The following is a 20,510-nucleotide window of genomic DNA, read 5'->3' on the forward strand; positions in this document are numbered from 1 at the left end:
TTCCTAACTTGTGTGTGCTACCCAAGTACTCTATGCAGACGATACTACCCATATAATAGCTGATCGTGATGAATGCAACCTAATTAAAAAGCTTAACACAGAATGACAAATTTTGAATCACGAAAATGAATGAAGTGCACATTGAAGTGCTCTTCACCTTAACCTAACAAAGACAGTTTTTATGTTATTTCACTGTCAAAAAAAGAAAATGACTACACATTCAGACATCATTTACAATAATTATCCTATAAAACAATCTACTAAGACAAAATGTCTTGGTGTTATTGTTGATAACCATTTAATATTCTGCCTTTACGTGCGCTCTGTAGTTCTAAGGTTTCGTATGGCTTGCACGTGCCGTCAAAATGTCGAAAATGTTTCACTCCCAACATAATAACTATTAACTTTTACTGTGCATTTGTTCAGTCACATTAATTACTGCATAGCCCCGATCTGGGGTTGCACACACAAAACTCGCTTGTCTTCTGCATTTGCAGTTTTAAAAAGAGCTCTTCAGATTATGGGACCCCATTATACATACATTAAGAGAAGATTTATTTAGAACCCCAAACGCCCTCAATGTTTACAATTTGACAACATATGCATACAATATCGCCTCCTGAATGCATCAAATATTTAAAGAAAAACTCATCTTGACAATAGTCTCACTTTGCCCCTTACTTCATACTGTTGCAAATGCATCACACTGTCATTTTTATTGCCTAGAGTAAGTACTAATTAGGGTCATGCTACATTACAGTTTACAGGCACAACAAGTTTGGAACAGGCTTGATAGTAAGCAAATTCTACTACGGAGACTGCATAGATTCCTTAAAAAATTAAAGCAATCACTAATTGACAATGTGTAACGGATGTGTGCATGCATGCATGCACACATCCTAAATTTTTTTTTAAAGATAGTTTTGACAATGTAAAAAGAAAATTGTTACAAAATTTATAATGTGTGTGTAAAGTTTTCTCTGCTACCTTATTTTCCTGTCTTACTTCAGCAGATTTTGTTTTATGTAATTATGCCGTATAAATAACAGCAGCCATAGAAGCTTTCTTCCTAGCAATTCGTGGGACCCTTTAACAAATTTGATGGGTCCCAAAAGTGTGTAATTTGTATTTGTATAACCATCTATAAGTAAACTTCCAACTTTCAGCATGCGACAGAAATATTATTCTGCTGCATGCAGTAGGGGGCTTCCCATCTTGTACAATAGATTGCTTACTATCTCCCACATCTTTCAAGGCACCCAGTCTTCTTCCACCATATATTACATCACTGAAGTTACTGCCAGTGTGGTGGCCCATAGACAACAACTATTGGATACATGGCCATGAACTACTTGCAAGCAAATGCATGCATGTGCACCCTTCCAGATCTGGGAAATAGGGAAGTGGCAGTTAACACCACCCACCCATCCTGCCACTGCTCCATTGTCACTCCCAAGCCGCTTTGTGAGATGCCAACCTTGTAAGCACACTCGGGAAAGAAGAAAAAGAAAGGAGGCAATAAGCTATGCGCTGCTATCCAACATGCTTAGAGATACTTCAGTTTCACAGCTCCGCTCAGGAAATGGCCAAAGTGGTGGTCACATGAATTAGGGATACAGCAATTGCATCTTTCATCACTTCTGGTGCTTGTGGTTTCACTTCTGCTTTCACTTCTGTATTCACTTCAGTCATGCTCTATCATCTGTCGTTATGTTATTGGTGTTGTGTGATGTGGAGCAGTTCTGACCAGTGAAAAGTTTTCCACAGAAGCGTTTCGCCATCTCATAGCAGGAAGTTTCCTATGCAGTCCTGCTTTGCCTATGGCTGCTCCAGCAGCCAGATGCATACTGACACTGGTGCTATTAACACTGCGACAACGGCAGAGTTTTATATATGGAAACACATGCTATGCTGAAAGGAGGAATATCTCTCAGATAAGTCCAAAGTGTGTGAATGTCATGTTGAGGATGACAATCAATATTTGCAAACGTTACTCTTGAAAACAAAGATATATTCATTCCCTGCGAGAAATATGGACGCTGGTTCGCGGCGTGATTCCTCGACCTAATTTTTCCTGGTCTTCATAAATGCACCTCAAAGTCAAGAAATGTGATGCAAAAGCAAAGTTCACCGAGAAAAAGAGCTTGAGTGTCAACAGAGACTTCGGCAGAGGCTTGCAGTGAAGCGCTTCAGGTTCAAACCAATTGTCCTTGGAATATTGTTGTGCTTGCGTTCTAAATATGTGCTACTGACTGTGATCAACAAGCTCACAACCGTGACTTTGCCTTCTCTGCTCTGAAAGCTTGGATTTATTGAGACGATGCCACACTGCAGTGCTATGTGGATACATATGAGGCAACTCGTAGGTGGGCGTCTTTTAAATTATGAAAACTGTTGTCCTTCAAGAGTACCGCACCCGATTTTCTGCATGAAAGGCTACAACAAAATCCCCAAAATGCTATATCTAGCGGCTACACTACCCTCAAAAGCGTAATGAAATAATCCTTAGAGAAGAATTCATCTTGGAAAACGGGTGTGCATAAGATCAAGCCAAAGTAAAAGGACAACATATACGATCATATTTGCACCACAAACAGTGTGGTGCACATTACTTACAGAAGTGTGTGAATGTTATCTCCATCTGCAGAGGCAACCTCATTTGAGCATGCCTCCAAACAGGACACTCAAGTGACACCAGAAACATGTATGGGCAATATATTGTGAAGAAAAATGCCTGTGGCTTCAAATGTACATGATTCTCAACCGCCACAAGCCTCTTCACAGAGATATGAGGTTGTTCAAAACCATCCTGATATTGACCATCATTGAACACGTACAGAATTAAAAATTTATGTCACATGCATTTCAGTAAATCCAGTTTCTGGCTATTTATTCTGAAACATCCCAGTCAGGTTTGAGAAACTATGTAGAGACACTATCTGTGAGTGCCTGCATTTGGATGTGATTTGTAAACCTTGACATGCCTAATCAAGTTTTATATGATCATGCACATGTACTTGAAAAAAAAAAAACATTAGGATGATTCTTTACAGACCACGTGCACCACCAGAAAAAAGGCAGAATTACTTTGAAAAAAAGAAGGATGCTCAAGTAAATAAAAGTCGTCACAATGTTCATTGCCAATTTTGTTCCTCAAAAATAAAATAAATCTTTGACCTATGAATGTTCAGTTTTGCAATCGGTTCTTGCCACTTCCTGCGGATCACATTGAACGTACATCGTTTTATATCCATTACTGTAAAAAGACATTCACTCATAATGCCACTGCGTCTGCACAGGTGCTTGTCGCTACTACACATGTTAAGAATGAGCTGCCAGAAAAAAACACTGAGTAGGGCAGAGGGACTTTTAATTTCGAAAAGTTGGTTGGACAGCAGAATCATTGCGTACGACCACTCATTCATACAGTACAGCTTCAGCTTGAACACGTCTTTCAAGGTCGGTACAGAGCAATGTTTTTTCGCATCATCCTTGGCCTAAAATATTGACAGGGCAGCTAAGCTACATTCACTGACGAGCAAGCAGTACAGGGTAGGGGCGGTAAAACGACCCATCACAGCTATCATACGGCAGAAGAAGCACCATGCATGCAGAGACTGCAAGACATACCGACACAGATACACAGAGACAGTGAAGTCTGTGTTACTTAAGCACAACAGCTTTTTGACAAAACACATTTACTAATGGACAAGCGGTACAGGCCAGTTGGGGCAAATGATGCATCGCAGCAGGAGCAGACAATGCACAGCACGTGACGAAAGGCGTGACTGCAGCACCGGTAGTTCCCGAGAGAGTCGCTGCGGCCACACCAGCCAGTCAGCATGCATAGGGAGCTGTGAAACTGAAATATGTCTAAGAACTTTGCTGCTATCAGCACTGCCCCAGCTGAGGGGAACCAACGAGTTCAGGGGGAGCAGGGAAAGAAGATATTGCGCTCACTGTATCATTGTTCACATTAGGACCTTTTCAAAAAGCTATTTGGGAATATATCTCAGTCAGTCATCACACTCATTTCAGCATGTTTCTCAGGTATCAAGAAAAAAATTTTAGGGCCTCAATAAAATTTAAAATACTTTCTTCAGATAAAAATTATGATGGGTTGTCTATAAATGCGTCGAATTTACACAATTCATTCCAAAGCACTCAACACTCCCCGGTAAAAAAGACAAGGTGGTAGGATGGTGCTTTGTGCATATTCTGATGAGTTATCATAGTTGGGAGAGCAGTTAAATATCTATTGTGCAGTCAGTAATGCTCCATTTCTGCATAAAAAATTCAATCACAGTGTTAAAGCACATGCACAATTTCATTACCAACTGCATGCATTACTAGCAAAGAGAAATTTTTCTATGTTGCTGCTGTAGTGTGGCAGGTCGAACATTGCGTCAAACATGGCAGTGCATTCAGTTAAGTGCTTGTCTATAGCAGTACAGAGCATATTGGAAGTGAAATGAAGACATATTGATTACGCAGGGGGTTCAATTTCATCCAAACTTCAATGTCTGTTGTTTTTTCTTGGCCACCACTCGACAGAACCCACAAAAACAAATTGAGTCCACAAATGTGGACCCAGCGTCTGACTGTTGAGACATCACCAATACCCATACTATGCTAACAGCTAACTGTCATGCTCAACCTGCATTGCAGGGCCCCTGTAATGGCATTTCCGCTAATTGTGCTAAGGTATTGAGTTGCAAGTGCCCCCCTTCATGAATACTTTACCTGCTTTCAGCTTTCAAAGTGCCTCTAGTACTACCATAACTAACCCGAAGGAATAACAAAGGGCACACAAAATTTCCAAGACAATGTTTTCCTCCAAAGTATGACAGTTTAGCCAAGGCAACTGCGAACTAAAACGCACATCAACCTTGGTGGCACTTGTGTTCATTTTGCAAGGAATTTAAGAAGCCAGACAGATAACATTGAATTGATTTTATTCAGGTGTATGATTACACTTAGGAAGAGAGGACAAAAGGCAGACATGCCTGACAGAGTCCCCCCACCTGGGACAAAAGTTTTCACACAAGCTGTGGCAAACAAAACGGAGGTGATGATGTGGTATAGCTAAATTATTCATTAAGCATAAGCAAAATTCTATTTTGGATGCTGACTAACAATCAGTGATGTGAACTGCCATCATTTATTCATCATTGCAAGCTCAAAAATCAATCCATTAAACTGGCAGCAACGGTCTGCCAAGAAGGACTTTACAACACACGGACTGAATCGTACGTGGCGTATATCCAGGACGTTCTCGCTCTTTGCCACATTGTGGATGAAAACATGGCAGAAACAGACAAAGTCCCACGCCCTGGAAGGTATCGCAGAGGACACGTTTAACCTTCTCATTTACAAGAACTTAAATGACAGTCACTGTTATCATATCTGAATGTCACCGCTTTGAAGACGCGAAGAGCCGCTGCATAGCACAGCAGTTTATGCGTCTACTGAATAACATTGCTTCATATACATGTGAAGAGCTTCATTTTTCATGTGCGCCCTCCTCCTACAAGAATGTCGTACTTATGGTCAGATGAGAAAGTGAAGCAGCTTCTCCTGCCACTCAAGCAGAAACTGTCAAAAGACGATTCCTGACCGTTCGTGTCCCTTATCCAAATGGTCATTCGCCAAGAGCTAGTCAATGTGGGTCTGCCATATAACTGCTCTGCCAACTGTCCTGACTTCCGTTTTTTCTGCTGCCTCTGTCCCTGTTCATCAAAGCCAGTATTGTGCCTACCCGGGCTATCGCAACCTGGTCAAATTGCACACACATGCGGATAGACCCATCTGCTTCTACTGCGAACGTGTGGACCACATCTCTCACCACTGCCAAAGTTCCTGGCCTGTGCACTCTCAACCAACCTTCTCCACCTACCGCTGCCCCGCACTGAATCTTCGCCCGCATGCACCCTCTGCTGATTTTGAAGATGCACCTGGCAAAGCTCGTGCCACTGACACTAGCCATTCATCGTCTCCACACAGTCACCACTACCGCTCACCCCAGCTGCGTCACTCCTTGTCCCCATTTTACCATCGCCACTCTCCGACAGGAAACTAAATGTGGCAGCTCCTGGAGGTGATGCTGCTTCAGCACCCCACCCTGAAATTCCTCTGCTGACCCTGCCTACTGATTGGAACCTTCTGGAAGTGGATGGATTGCCAGTTACAGCACTAATCGACACTTGCACGCAAATTTCTATCATGAGTGTAGAGCTTCGAACGTGCCTGAAGTGCTTACTCCTGCTTCAACTCGTGTGCTACAGGTCACCAATGGTGGAACTTTCCAGCTGTGCTTGAAATGCGTGCTGCATGTGTCAGTGTGGCCAACCGCCACACACCTGTTTTATTTAGTATACTTGAGCACTTCCCTCACAATAAGATCCTCAGACTTGACTTTTTGGCCACTTATTCTGCTGTAACTGACTGTTCAGCTGGTGTTGTACAACTTGGCCTACCTTTTTCCCTTGACCATCCTGTTCAAGCCCCAACTAAGCTTTGTTCTGTAGATTTTATTCTCCTACCTCCTACCTAGTCTCCTACCTCAAGCAGCAACCTACATCATTGTATCAGCCTGTCCACCTGTATGCGGAGACTATGTGCTTCATACATATGTGCTTCTTCCCACGACTTCAGTCCTGCTTTCCCACAATGTCTCCTTCCCACACACTGTCGTTTCCGCAACAGCCAGACAGACATGTCTTCCCATCATGAATGTTGGACTGCGCCCTCAATTACTTCGTCAAGGCATGTCTCTTGCCACATTGTCACCGTCCCGCGTGTGCCACATTTCCTTTCTATCTGTGGAGCAGTCTTCGATCGGCGCTGGTTCTGCGCCTTCTGCACCTGTCTTGCCCAATGACATTGCAAAGGTGACTGCGTTGGACCTCCCACCTCACCAAGCTGCCAGAGCTCCGTGACCTCCTCGATTCGTACTCCAATATTTTCAACCTGAACGATCGTCCTTTGGGTAAAACCACGATTGTGAAGCAGTGTATAAATAATGGCGATGCAACCACTGATCGCTGACACCCATACCAAGTGACGCCTTCTGAGCGATAAGTTATGCAGATAGAATTTGAGAAAATCCTTGCCAAGGGAATTATTAAGCACTCTTCCAGCCAGTGTGCTTCCCTCTTGTTCTGGTCAAAAAGAAGAATAATAGCTGGCAATCCTGCGTGGACTACCGTCATCTAAACAAGATCACAAATAAAGATAGGTCTCCTCGATTTGGCTGCACCTTTTGCACTAATTCAGAAAAGTGTCGCGGAAGTGCAGCGCCAGTTCTTGAAGTGTGAGTGTAGCGTGACACTAGCGCTTTCGGTGCAGCGGTCAAATCGAGGACAAAAGTGCAGAAACGTACAGGCCTTCGTCTGCTGCGACTGGGCGGTGGTGGCTTTTCTTTTGTTGGTGTGTTATTTTGTTGGTGTGTCATTATTCAGAAAGCATGACCAAGCGTGGTTTCCACACCTTTCTGAATCATATATAGCACAACGTTTCAAACGACTGACCGATGTGGTTTCGCGCAAACTTAACGCCCAGCTAGCGGTAAGCTCGTGAAAATTAATACAAACGACTGTAACCTGAGGGAAAATCCCGGCCTTCAGTGCACTTAGCAGCAGTTGAACACGGAATGCGCCCTTAACAAGATGCTGCGTACACATCCTGAAGAAAACTGCCGTCCGTGCTGCGTTACTAATAGCAGGCGCCGTCGATGCCGTCTACCAACACCCGCACGGCCACGGAGCCGCATATGTCGTCTGCTATCAAAAGCCTTGCGCTACGTGCACGAGAAAAGAACTTGCGGAGAGTCTAGTGCCGAAGTGTACATGAACTCGTGCAGCATGACGTCAAATCAAGTGCCGAAGTGCAGGTGGCGCTAGCTGCACTGGCAAATCGAGTGCTAGAGTGCTGCACCCCCTGAACTAGTGCAGAAAGTGCAGCCAAATCGAGGAGACCTTATGTCTACCCACTTCCACGCCTTGATGACGCTCTGAATTGCCTCCACGGTGAGACTTATTTTTAATCAACAGATCTTTGCTCCAGATATCGGCAGATTGTGAGTGATGAGCTGAACGGTGAGAAGACTGCATTTGTCAAACCAGACAGCCCACATCAGTGGTGCTGCTAGGTGCTGTTGCTTTCAGCTGCTACAACTCTGTGCGAGTATCATTTGATAAAAGCGGTCACACTGTAAAGCTTTAATGTTGCACTTTACTAAAAGTGAACTAGAAGCATCTTTATTCCATTGAAAGTTCCATTATCTGCGGAGGGTCGTTGGAAATTCACTAGGCTTACTTATATTGTCACGTGGTGATGGTGAAGAACAAGGCAGTGCCAAAACCAATTCAATATCTCACTGTCAATGCAATTTATCAATTTCACCCACCTTGAAAGGGTCACTAAATAGAAACACTAAATCAGCCTAGATTAATAAGGTACTCTTTGAAAACTCTATTTTCCTTAAGTTCGCGATAATAGGATCATTATTAGAAGAGAAAATGAAGGTCAAAGTTCAAGTTCTTTTCAATTTCGTGCTGAAACCTCAGCACCAGTACAGCACTGTGATGTCACGAATTTCAAAGCATCTTACTGCATTATGGCCGTGTTGACACAGTGAAAGCTCCCGAAACATGTCAAGTTCAAGCTCTGGTTCCTTTAAAACACAATGTCATTAATTTTTATTGATATCCAATTAACTAGGCTCTAGCAGGTGCCATCAAAATCTATGGCATCACGGCGAGCTGGTGTGGGAACTTGAAGGCGGCAGCACCACCTGTCTTCTTGCGCCTTTTCTGGCTTTTTACAGTAACACTTTTTACAGTAATACTTGCGTTTTTTAGGTATTGAGAAGGGTAATTTATTAATACCGAGGAAATCAACTTTCTCTTTATGCCCCTTTAAGCACCTAGGAAATGTAGAAAAGAATAGGTTGCATATAAACATAACACATTTACAATACTAGCAATTTCTATACAAGAAAAGTAAAGCTGAAGATAGCACATCGTAACCAGAATGAGCCACTATCCAATCATCTGCTAAAAAGAAAATTAAACACTAGGGTTTTACGAGCCAAAATCCCTATCTGATTATGAGGCACGCTATAGTAGGAGACTCCAGGTTAATTTTGACCACCTGGGCCACTGCAGCTGTGATTTGATCCCATGACCTCGTGCTTAGCAGTACAACACCATAGCCACTACACCACTACAGCGGGTACTCAACATCTGCAAGAAGTTCTGCTACTGATGCAGGAACCTTAAGGTGCCATCCCCACACAATTTTTGCTTTTACGTCTTCTGACTTACTAAACCCTTGCTCACAATAAGAGCAACCATTTTTTTATTGTACAAGCACAATTCACTGGTATACAGCTTAACTTAATAATTCTCTTTAATGCCCCTTTAAGGCTGTGTCTGCCATCTTGACATCAACTCTCTTTTCTGAGATCACTGACTTCTGTAACATTTTCCAATTTGAACCAACTACTCCTCGTTTTGCACTATTAAGTCACATCGACAATCTGTTGAAGAGTCAAACGCTTTCATTCAGACATAGTAGCAGAAGAAGGGAAACCTGGAGCCGATGTTTTGTCTATGAGAGGCCCCTTGTTGAAACACGGGCACTCCAGGCTTCCTTTGCTTGGCCACTGTTGATCACACCTGAATGCCATACGCCCCACCAAGCTTAATAAAGAAACAAGGGGGCTTTACAGCTGTACGCTTTGCAAGTGTGTCCCACACATATGCCATGTCTCCTAAAGGCTAATTTTGCCTTTGAATTCATTTAACTCACACCAGGATATCAGGTGATGGGTTCAGAAACAAGCAGATTGGTTTACTCCCTTTGAGCCACTCTATCTACACTTAAGCTGCAATTAAGCTCACGTAATTTTCAAGTGACGGCGACAAGCGACAGGGTTGACCGTCGCAAAGGGTGGTCTATCACTGTTGATTGTCGCGTCACTGGTTTCCAGCCATCCAGAAAACTTCGCTTGCCACCCAAAAATCTGCACGGCAGCTTCCGTCAGTTACTGCACAATTGTGTAACATGGTAGACACCAGTACGCCAGCTTCAGTCTCAATTCGCTCATGCTACTTGCTCTCCACAGTGACAGCAAGAAATAAGTGGTAAAATCAGCCATCGCTTCATCTCATCTCTTGCTAAGGAAGAAGTTTCAGCTATATTTTGTGGCTATTATTAAGAGTTGTTTGATTTGATGCTGTTAAGCTTGAGACACCAAGAGCAGTGGAAGTGTTTTTGATTTTTACCCACCAGATGGCGCCACAGCAATTCCAACTGTGAAACACTCTCTCGAGTGACAAGGAAGGAAACAGACGTGGCAAGTGGAGGAGCCTTCTCAGTGCATCAGGAGCAGCCTGCCAAAGCGATGTTTTTTTATTTGAGTTTTTGCTCATTTGTTTTTAGGAGGGTTAGGTTACCTGAACAATCTTTATAAATTATTTTTCAAGCTTTTCAGTTCCTAAAGCTTTTTGCTTAGCTTTCTGCACAAGTAGGGTTACTTTGTACTGTGCCTTGTTAGCACAAGATGATGGTTGGTACTAAGAGAAGCAGACGCATGCGTTGTTCTGAGTGCGAGCACTCTTACGTGTTGGAAGAAACGCGGTTTCAGTGAGTACACAAAGAGAACAGAGCAGCTTTTATCTGCAGGATGTGTGTGCTAGGGTCATGGCTAGCCCGCCTAGAGCAGGAGAAGGATAAGCTAGCTAAGTGGGTTGGAAAGCCAGAAAAAGAAATCAAGAGCGAACAGAACCAGAGGAAGGAGGTAGAAAAAAAGCTAACTAATGTAGAAATGAAGCTGAGGGACAACATTCCGCAAAGCAATGGTGAACACTTCAATGCAAGCACAGCGAATGGGGCTGGCAATGAAGCGAGAGCAGGTAAGGAAGCCGAAACCATCATGCCAGAAAGCAGTGGGGGGAACATCAGTGATGGTTACGAAGGGACTATCACTGACATGCCAGCCGTGGAAGGCAACAAAGCAAAGGGTGATGATGAGACGGGGGGGATGGCATTATGGCCCCTGCTGCAGCTTTCGGTGACGAGGTGGAGGAAAAGCATAGAGTTGTTTATACTGGTGATTCAAACGTGCGAAACATAGAACCAGTGATAATGCAGAGGGTACGAGCAGGGGAGCAAGTGCTGATTAATGTGCTTCCCGGAAAACCGATTATGGAGGTGGTAGCAAAAGCCAAGGAACGCATGTGGGACACGATGGAGAAGAGGCACCTAGTGGTGACAATGGGCGGAGTGATTGACGTACTGCAAGAACAAGGGGCAGGGATCGTGAAGCAAATAGCCAAAGGAGCCAAAGACCTACAGAATGTTTCAAGGGAAGTACAAATCGCAGTGTGCAAGGTGTCGGAGCTTGAAAGGCAGGCGTACGCAACTGAAAGGACAGTGCTTGCAGTACACAGGGAAATTTGGAAGCTAACTAAGGCAATGAATTTTACTGTCATTGACCGAGCAGGCCGCAAAGGTGCTTTTGTGTGTGACAGGATACATTTTAGTGAAAGTGCAGCAGCACTGGTTGGACGTCGATTCGCGGTGCGGGCTGTAGCTTTTTTAGGCAGGTCTTGGGCATTCAGGAAGGAAGAATAATTATTGAATGTAGCGACACACCAGGAAAGGGCACAATTGAACCAAAAGGAGTTAGGAAAAGACACACAAAGGATAAGAATAGAGAAGGTAAAATCTGTTACATAACACATGCAGGGTGGTCGCAAGCAGGAAAAATGGCTGGAAAATCAAACATGGCTGAATGACGAAGTGATTAGCATGTACCCCTGGCCGAAACACAGCTACATGATTTGGAGCAGCCGCCTGTTATTGACAATTTTGTATGGGAAGGGTGCCACAGAATGACTGGGTCAAGGAAAGGTGAAGGCGCAGGCATGCTAATTAGACGAGGTCTGAAGTGGCAAAGGGCAAAAGAGACATGTAAGGAGCATTTATGGATTAGCAGCACATGGCAAGGCAAAAAGACATGTCTGGGAGTAGCTTACCTATGGACAGGTAGTGATAGCACAGATAAAGATAACGAATTGACTGATTGCATTAGAAGCAATATTAATGAGTTCAAGAAATCGGTCCAGGTGATATTACTGGGAGATATGAGCACATGCATGATTTAGACAGATATACTGATTACAACGGTTCTCTAGTGCTGGATCTGTGCAAAGAACAGAGCATTATAGCAAACAGGGAGAATAATTGTCATAGACAGGTAATGTGGCAGTGGGGAAATAGGCAGTCATATATCGGTTACACCCTACGGTACTCTCAGAAATGGTCTACGAATGACTAGACCAGATGATGATAGATGAACACAGAAAAGATAGCCTGGGTAGCAATCACAAACATTTAACCTTAAAACTTGGGAAAGATACTAACACATACTAACACAAAACAAATATCAATAGCGTCAGAATTTATAAAAATGAATGAAAAGCAAAACAGAGATTGCAAATAACATATGGAGGAGAAAACGGAGGCATTTCCTACAACAGTCAGCAAATATAAGGAAGTGGTAGATGTTATGCAGAAGGAGATAAGACCAACACGGAAGAAAAACTGTTGGTTCGGAAAGAGAAAACCACGTAAGTGGTGGAACAAGGCAGTAAAGCAAGCTACAGAAGAGCGTAAGCCGGTGTCTAGGGATCACCGAGAAGCCAGAAAGTTGGGATTACACGAAGAACAGGTGCTCCTTAGATAGAAAAAATACAGAGAAAAGAAACGGGTGGCAAGTGAGCTTGTGCAATAGAAAATTAAATGCGCAAGTGAACCAAAAGAGACAAAGGCACCCTAAAGAGATTTTGGAACTACACAAGAGCACTCGGCGCTCCAGCTAAAAATTCATAAACTGCTATAAGGGATGAGACGGTAACATCTTCAAAGGCGACAATGCGCTGCGGTACAACACAGACATTATTAGGGATAACTTCGGCACTCAAACAGATAAAAATGTTCAGACTCAACCAGATCCAGCAACAACAGAGAAGCCTGAGAGATCAAAATTTAGCATAGAAAGCTTTTATTGGAAAAAAGCAGAAGAAAATGTCCCTAATAACACAGCAGTAGGACATGATGAACTCCTAATACAGCTAATCAAAAAGGTCGGTCCAAAGATCAAGGCACTGCTGACTAATGCCACAGAGCAAGTGATTAGAACGGAGAAAACTCCAGTTGCATGGCGCGGAAGAAATATGAACCTCATCTACAAAGGCAAAGATGATAAGGATAGGACGAGCTCGTACAGGTCAGTTACAGTAACGTCGGTGCTATACAGAACGGCAATGCAAGCCATAAAATTAGAATTGTCGAAATGGGCGGAAACAGATGATATACTGGGGGAACTACAGAACGGGTTCAGACCAGGCAGACGCTTAGAAGATAATATTTGTGTTCTAGCTCAGTGCATAGAGATTTCAGTAACTCAGAATATGCCTTTATGAATAGCATTTCTAGATATTAAGGGAACCTACGACAGCATAGACAGGGAGTTGTTATGGGATATTCTCAAGCACAAAGGCATAGATAACGATTTCGTGGAGCTGCTGAGGGACATATATAGAGACAACCGAGCAAAAATTGTATGGGAAGGCTGAAATTGTAATGAAGTGCTGGAAATTTACCAAGGACTGAAGCAAAGATGCCCTCTGCCTCCACTGTTGTTGGCGCTTTATTTTAAGGGCATGGAAAGACAAACACTCAATTAGGATTTGATTTATCCTACACGCGTAAGGGACAAATGGTGCAACAGCAGCTCTCTGGACTGATGTATGCGGACGACTTAGTACTACTAGCAGACAATAAAAGAGATTTACAGACACTGGCCAATATGTATGGCAACGCAATAACAAATCTAGGCCTTAAATTTAGTACAGAGAAATCGCAAATTATGGTCTTTAATGAAGTGACACATAACTATGTGGTGTCATTTCAACAGCAAGTCATACCCATAGTCAAGTAATATAAATACCTAGGCATATACACAAACAAAGGAAAGACTTACTCGAGCACCCCTCAAACCTCAATAACCTCAAAATAAATGGGAAGCAGAATGCAGCAATAATGAAACATAGGGCACTTAGGGGCCAGAACAAATATGAAGTGGTGCATGGGATTTGGAAAGCAGTCATGGTGCCAGCGCTAACATTCCCAAATGCCATGCTGTGCCTAAAATCAGATATTTTGTCAGGTTTGAAGTCAACTAAAGATTGGTAAGCCGGTTGGCTTAGGGAACCCACGGCAAAACCACAAATGAGGCAGTGCAAGGGGTCATGGGTTGGGCCTTGTTTGATTAAGTCAAAGAAGCGCTGAGCAAAATTAGTTATGCAAAAAGACTCAGGAACATGAATGAAAAGAAATGGGTGGCTAAAGTGAACAAGTATCTGTACCTAAAAAGCGTGGACACAGAATGGAGGAACAGGCCAAGAAAGTTGGCAACCAAGTACAGGGTAATTGAAAGTGTAGATAGACAACCAGAAGTAATCAGAAAGAAAGTGAGAGAAATAGAGACAGCAAAGTGGATGCAAAGAATGGAAACTAAAAAGACCATAGAGATCTACAAGAATGTGAAAAAATAAATTAGAAAGGAACATTTGTGCAATAACAGGAAGGGAAGTGCCTTGCTATTTGAGGCTCATGCTGGTTGCCGAAGGTCAAAAACATACTGCAACAAATATTTGCAATTAGATGAGGCATGTGTATGCAGCAAAAAAAAAAAAAAATCTGGAGACCACAGGGCACATCCCAATGGTATGCGAAGCGATTCACCCAGCTAGACCAATACGCAATGTACACCTTCCAAAAGTGCTTGGATTTAAAGTGGACAGAAGTATCAACCAGTCAGCAGTCGAATTCAATAATGACCATGAATATTTTATTTAAGTAAAGCAGCTTCATCCCTTCAAGCAGAAAGAGAGACAGAAAGAGAGAAAGCTCTTCATTCAAAAGAAGAGTGCTTAGCTAGTGTATATACTTCAAGCAGCCTCATCGTTACTTCAAGTGTTCATTATAAATGAGCATGCGCCATAACAAAATACATTCCAAACAAAATATTGCTTCTATTTCTCATAGTAAAGCTACAAACTAAACTTTAAATAAGAATTTTTAGCAGGAGGTTTTACTGCACAACCTTAAAGGGCCCCTCGCACTGGACATTGAAAATAGATAAGCACGGCGCATAGACCATTCAAAAACAATTGTGTCTGCAGAGTAACACTAATCTACACCACAAAAAACAGCTGAAAATTCAAAAAGTCCTCGCGCCCTTCACATCAAAGGAGTCCCTGTAGGCACGACCAAGATGATGCTATGCATTCATTAGGTGCCTCCATATCACATTCATGCCACCTGCAGCACACAAAAAGTAAGCATCAGTGAGAACAACTCAAGAATTCATCTGACACACAGAGCATGCAGAAGCACCTCTTGAAATGTGCCATGCAGCAATAGAAAAAAGGCGACAACAGAAAGAGGTGGGTGTCGCAGGGGCAGGAGTCCTCACAAAATAGCAGTAGGCAGGAAATGCCACTTGTGAGCACTGATTAAGGCAACATAAAAGAATAATGCTGCAGGGAGAGTGGCTCCCCTCCTCTCACTGTTACATTACTTGCGTCTATCTTGGTTACTACACTTCATAAAATTATTATTGTGGTGCAACACTCCCTAGACAGCACTTTACAACTTGTATAATCATGCTTATAAAGTTATTACAGAGAGCAAAGTTTCTTTCATAAATTTTAACATGCATCTCTTTGACCATCTGCATCTGCAGGTTTCTTTACTAGAATTTGACCCACATATTGCCGTCATAACCGAGACGTGGCTGCGGACTGAAATAGCCGACGAGGATGTCTTCCCAAATTGTTACCAAGTTTTCCGTAGGGATCGGCCTTTCAGGGGAGGTGGCGTTGCAGTTCTAATTAAAGACCACACACAGGCTATTCTCTTGGAAGAAATTCTCGGCCTTGAATGTTTGTGCATAAAGATCTCATGCTGGGGCCATACCTTCATTCTGTTTGCCATTTACAGACCTCCTGATGCATCAGCTTATTATCTGTTAAAACTGGAAGAGCACATGTCTCGGTTCCAGAAAAACAAATTGCTAATTATTGGTGACCTAAACCTGGCAGGCGTTAATTGGGAGCGTTTTGAATCCCTTCCTCAAAAAAGCAATAATTTAAACAGTGTACTTAACATAATGTTAACACATTACCTAATTCAAATAGTTCAGGAACCGACATGTGTACAAGGAACTAGCAAATCTGTACTGGATTTGGTATTTTTGCCAAGAGGATTACCTGATTACACTGTTGAAGTTGTGGAAGGCATCTCTGACCACCTGCTTGTCAGTGTTCACTTACTCATTGTCGCTTGCACTCTACCTAATAACACTGTGAAACATTGTTCTTTCAAAGATTACTCACGTGCAGATGATGCATCCACTATAGAACATTTGGAAACATGCCGTATCGATTTTAATGATACTGATTTGAACACACTTTGGCACCGTTTTAAAGATATGTGCCACTACTGTATAGATAAGTTTGTGCCGAGCAAACGTAAATTTGTTCGTAGACAAACGCCGTGGATGACGCGTGAAATAATCCACTTAAAGCGAAAGATAAAAAGGTTAAAGAAACAGCGCTTGCATTTAGGTCATTTAAAGGATTTAAAAGGTCTTGCACGTGCAGTACACACCTCAAAAGAACATTATTTTAGTACAGTGCTGCCAAATTTCATTATAGAGGAACCAAAAAGTTCTGGAATTATATAAGTGAAAAAGGAAACCGGTGTCGCAAATTTTGGTTGATGGTTCTGTGGTTACTGATCACGGGGATATTGCGCACCACTTCAATGACTACTTTCACAGCGTGTTTTCTAAATTCAGTGCTTGTCCATCCAATGACGCAGTGTTTCATCCCTGTGATGTAAATTTTATTTCATACCCTGGCGTAGTTTCTATGTTACTAAATTTAAAAACTAAATCATCATGTGGTCCCGACAACCTTCCTAACGTGTTTCTGGAGATATGCGGAATCTGCTGCAAAGTTTCTAGTTATTCTATTTCATATCTCACCCGCCGTGGTTGCTCAGTGGCTATGGTGTTGGGCTGCTGAGCACGAGGTCGCGGGATCGAATCCCGGCCACGGCGGCCGCATTTCGATGGGGGCGAAATGCGAAAACACCTGTGTGCTTAGATTTAGGTGCACGTTAAAGAACCCCAGGTGGTCAAAATTTCCGGAGTCCTCCACTACGGCGTGCCTCATAATCAGAAAGTGGTTTTGGCACGTAAAACCCCAAATATTATTATTATTTCATATCTCATTACTTCATGGAAAATTACCGAGCGACTGGAAGGTAGCCAGGGTTGTGCCAATACACAAGAACGGTGACCGCACATTATTACAAAATTACCGTCCAATATTACTTACATCATCATGTTGTAAACTAATCTAACATATTATTGCCAACCAGATTAATGAATTTTTAGATGCACACGCAGTCCTCTCTAATTTCCAGCACGGGTTTAGAAAAGGATACTCAACAATTACACAATTAGTGACAGTAATACATTCACTCGCTTCATGTCTCGATAAGAACAGGCAGATTGATGCAATATTTCTTGACTTCAGTAAAGCTTTCGACACAGTTCCCCATGACAAACTAATATTAAAACTCAGGCGCATTGGTCTCCCGAAAATTTTAATCATATGGATATCAAACTATTTAACCAATCGCTACCAATTTGTACGAGTTAATAAACAACAATCAGGTTGCCTTCCGGTCGGCTCTGGCGTGCCCCAAGAAAGTATGTTGGGGCCATTGTTTCTTTTAATATATTAATGAGATTACTAATGAACTTGATCCGAATGTCCAAATCAGGTTGTTTGCAGATGATTATGTGCTTTTTCAAGAAATAACTTCAATTAACGACCAAATCCATCTTAACTCCTCTCTTGCTAAGATTTTTGAATGGTGTGAAACGTGGGACACGAAACTTAACACTGATAAGACCGTCTTTCTTCGCTTCTCTCGCAAGAAAGCTCCGCTTTCTTTTAACTACAGGCTTGGTTCGTCACCTTTGCTGGAAGAGACTAAATATAAGTATTGAGGTGTCACACTAACTAATACTTTATCATGGAATTTACATATAGATAACATCTGTTCTTCCGCATTCCGTAAACTGTACTTTTTAAGACATAAGCTAAGAAATTCTCCCCCTTGCGTAATATTATTTGCTTACAATTCACTCATTAGACCTAAACTTGAATATGCATGCGTTGTCTGGGACCCATTTAATAAACACAATATTACCCACCTAGAAAAGGTACAGAGAAAAGCTGTAAGGTTTATTTACTCTAAATTTTCCCCGTATGACTCACCCTCTGAATTAATGCAGATTAACGGTATACAATGTCTTGAACAAAGATGAAAAAATTTACGTTTGCAATTTCTTTTCTTGCTTTGGAATCAAGATCTAGCTATTAACCTTTCTCCATATCTGTCGCTTTCAATGTCAAGGCATACACGCCACCATCATCCTAATTACCTGACGCCGTATTTTGTGCGAATAGATTTATTCAAGTTTTCATTTTTCCCTCGCACTGTAACTGACTGGAATGATTCCTTATTGCCTTTCGCCACACTTTGATGTTTTTTGTTTAACTTTGTTATTATTGTTTATTGTTTTGTTGCCATTTGACCCACTGTGCTTGGTCCTGTACAAGGTTTGCAGTATTGAATAAAGAAAAGAAAGAAAGAAGAATTGCCCCACTCATCGCCATTCTAGCTATTGCCTTCTGAAGTGCATGCAACTTGCACATAAGTACAAATAAGCCAGCTAAAACATAGACAGAGCTAAGTATCTCCATTATCACAGTGCACTATGATCAGACAATTTATGTGCATGAACTTGTGTTTTGTATAAATAAATGACTGCAACAAGCACTGTCCAGCATACGCAACCTTAAAGGGACATTATCCTTGACTTCTGTTGAAAAGCCCAAATGCATGCATCTTGTATGTACACTAATATGAAGCAAAGGGTATAGTACAAGCCACAGAAATTAATCTGTTCGGCAGGCTGCACACATGTGCACACAGAGGTTGTGTTCCATAAATTTCAAATGCATGCGGGCAATTGTTCTGCCTTTGACGAGTAGGTAAAACGTGAAAAAATAAATAAAACGCTTGTACCCAAGTTCCCAGTTTGTTCTTCGTAGACATTTACGGCCTAAACTGCGATGAATATCGGGTAAAACGCATTCCCGCTCTTAACGTGTTGGAGCGCCAGAGACACCGAAAACCTCACGAGGTGTGCTGGTGTTCGGTATGCATACCCTGATTTAACGTCCCCACTGTCAAGCAATATGGTTGATTTTCCTGAAGCAATTTTGCCAGTAGGAGACGCAGGAACCGTGCCAACCAAGCTTAGTTGGACGCATTTCATTGGCAACACAAGATGCAGCAACAGACAAGCGTAAAACGCGAGTGAGACTGTTACCATCAGAAATCTTCATTTTGGTAGAAACAGATCAGTCATTGAGGTTTCTCTTGCGCCTTGCGTGCTCCCGCCACGATGCCCACAAGTATGGCTACGAACGTCAGTCCTTGGCAGACGACTCGTGTACGCATCATCATCTGCGACTGCCTCGTCTGACCCTTGACCATCGTCTTCAGACCGACACCCAACGCCGTCACCGTGGCCAGAAGTCCTACGAAGACCACATTTTCCACAACAGTTGGTTTAGTCAGATCGGGAGATACCCGTGTCACGACTTACCCAGTGGCACAAATGGGTTGGCCGCTAATTTATTTTTTATACGAGCGGCCCGGTCCGCTGTCTCAACAGCATCTTCTTGACGAAATGATTTCTCGATCTCTATCCATTCTAATTCGTCGTCCTTTGAATTCCTAGGAAGGTCCGCCATCGGTGCAGAGGCAAAACAATGCCTCCTTTACTAGATGCCTGCCGCGTCGCTAGTCTTCCTATTGGAGCGGAGGTTCCCGTAGTTCAGGGTAGTCACGGAGAGACGGCGCTCGCAACCGACCCACTTCCTGTTGTGGAGGAAGTGACGATTACTAGGCTGGCGCGCGCTCGACCAATGGCTTGACCAGAGACTGTGGGTCCTGTGCCTCCGGGATCGCATCAGACGCCGCTAAAATCTCGGAGGCATGGCTACGTGATTTAGGTTTGCAGCGGCCACCGCAGCTAGCGCTCGCAGCCGACCCGGGTTAACCCGGGTGGGGAAGAGTAAAGAGGAAAGGGGCAGGAACCAGCTTCTCGGCTCACGCGGCAGGCATCTAGTAAAGGAGGCATTGGGCAAAATGCAAATATCACGTGACTATTACGTCTGCTACCGTTCGAATGAGGGCGCTAAATAAACAAATTCAATAACCATATCAATAACCTTTCTTTCTTCCATTGTCAAGAAAAATAAAAAAACAGCTGGTTAGTGAAA

General features: G+C 42.8%; 1 protein-coding gene across 4 annotated transcripts in view; it reads right to left on the minus strand.

Annotated features, from left to right (window-relative positions):
• Window positions 1-20,017, minus strand: part of LOC142566061 (HIG1 domain family member 2A) — a 34,213-nt gene extending 14,196 nt beyond the window's left edge. Inside the window, exons 1-3 of one of the 4 annotated variants that reach the window (XM_075676792.1) lie at window positions 19,832-20,017; window positions 19,553-19,763; window positions 3,359-8,926 (exon numbers count right to left, since the gene is read on the minus strand). In XM_075676792.1, the coding sequence (XP_075532907.1) occupies window positions 19,588-19,763; window positions 19,832-19,979 (324 nt within the window). In that variant the 5' untranslated portion in view covers window positions 19,980-20,017 and the 3' untranslated portion in view covers window positions 3,359-8,926; window positions 19,553-19,587. Of the gene's footprint in view, window positions 1-3,358; window positions 8,927-14,882; window positions 15,397-19,552; window positions 19,764-19,831 lie in introns of those variants that run through there. The other 3 variants (XM_075676793.1, XR_012824958.1, XM_075676791.1) reach the window with 3 other exon arrangements.
• Between the last annotated feature and the right edge of the window lie 493 nt (window positions 20,018-20,510).

The sequence above is a fragment of the Dermacentor variabilis genome, unplaced genomic scaffold (genome assembly GCF_050947875.1).
Source record: "Dermacentor variabilis isolate Ectoservices unplaced genomic scaffold, ASM5094787v1 scaffold_12, whole genome shotgun sequence".
NCBI lineage: Eukaryota > Metazoa > Arthropoda > Arachnida > Ixodida > Ixodidae > Dermacentor > Dermacentor variabilis.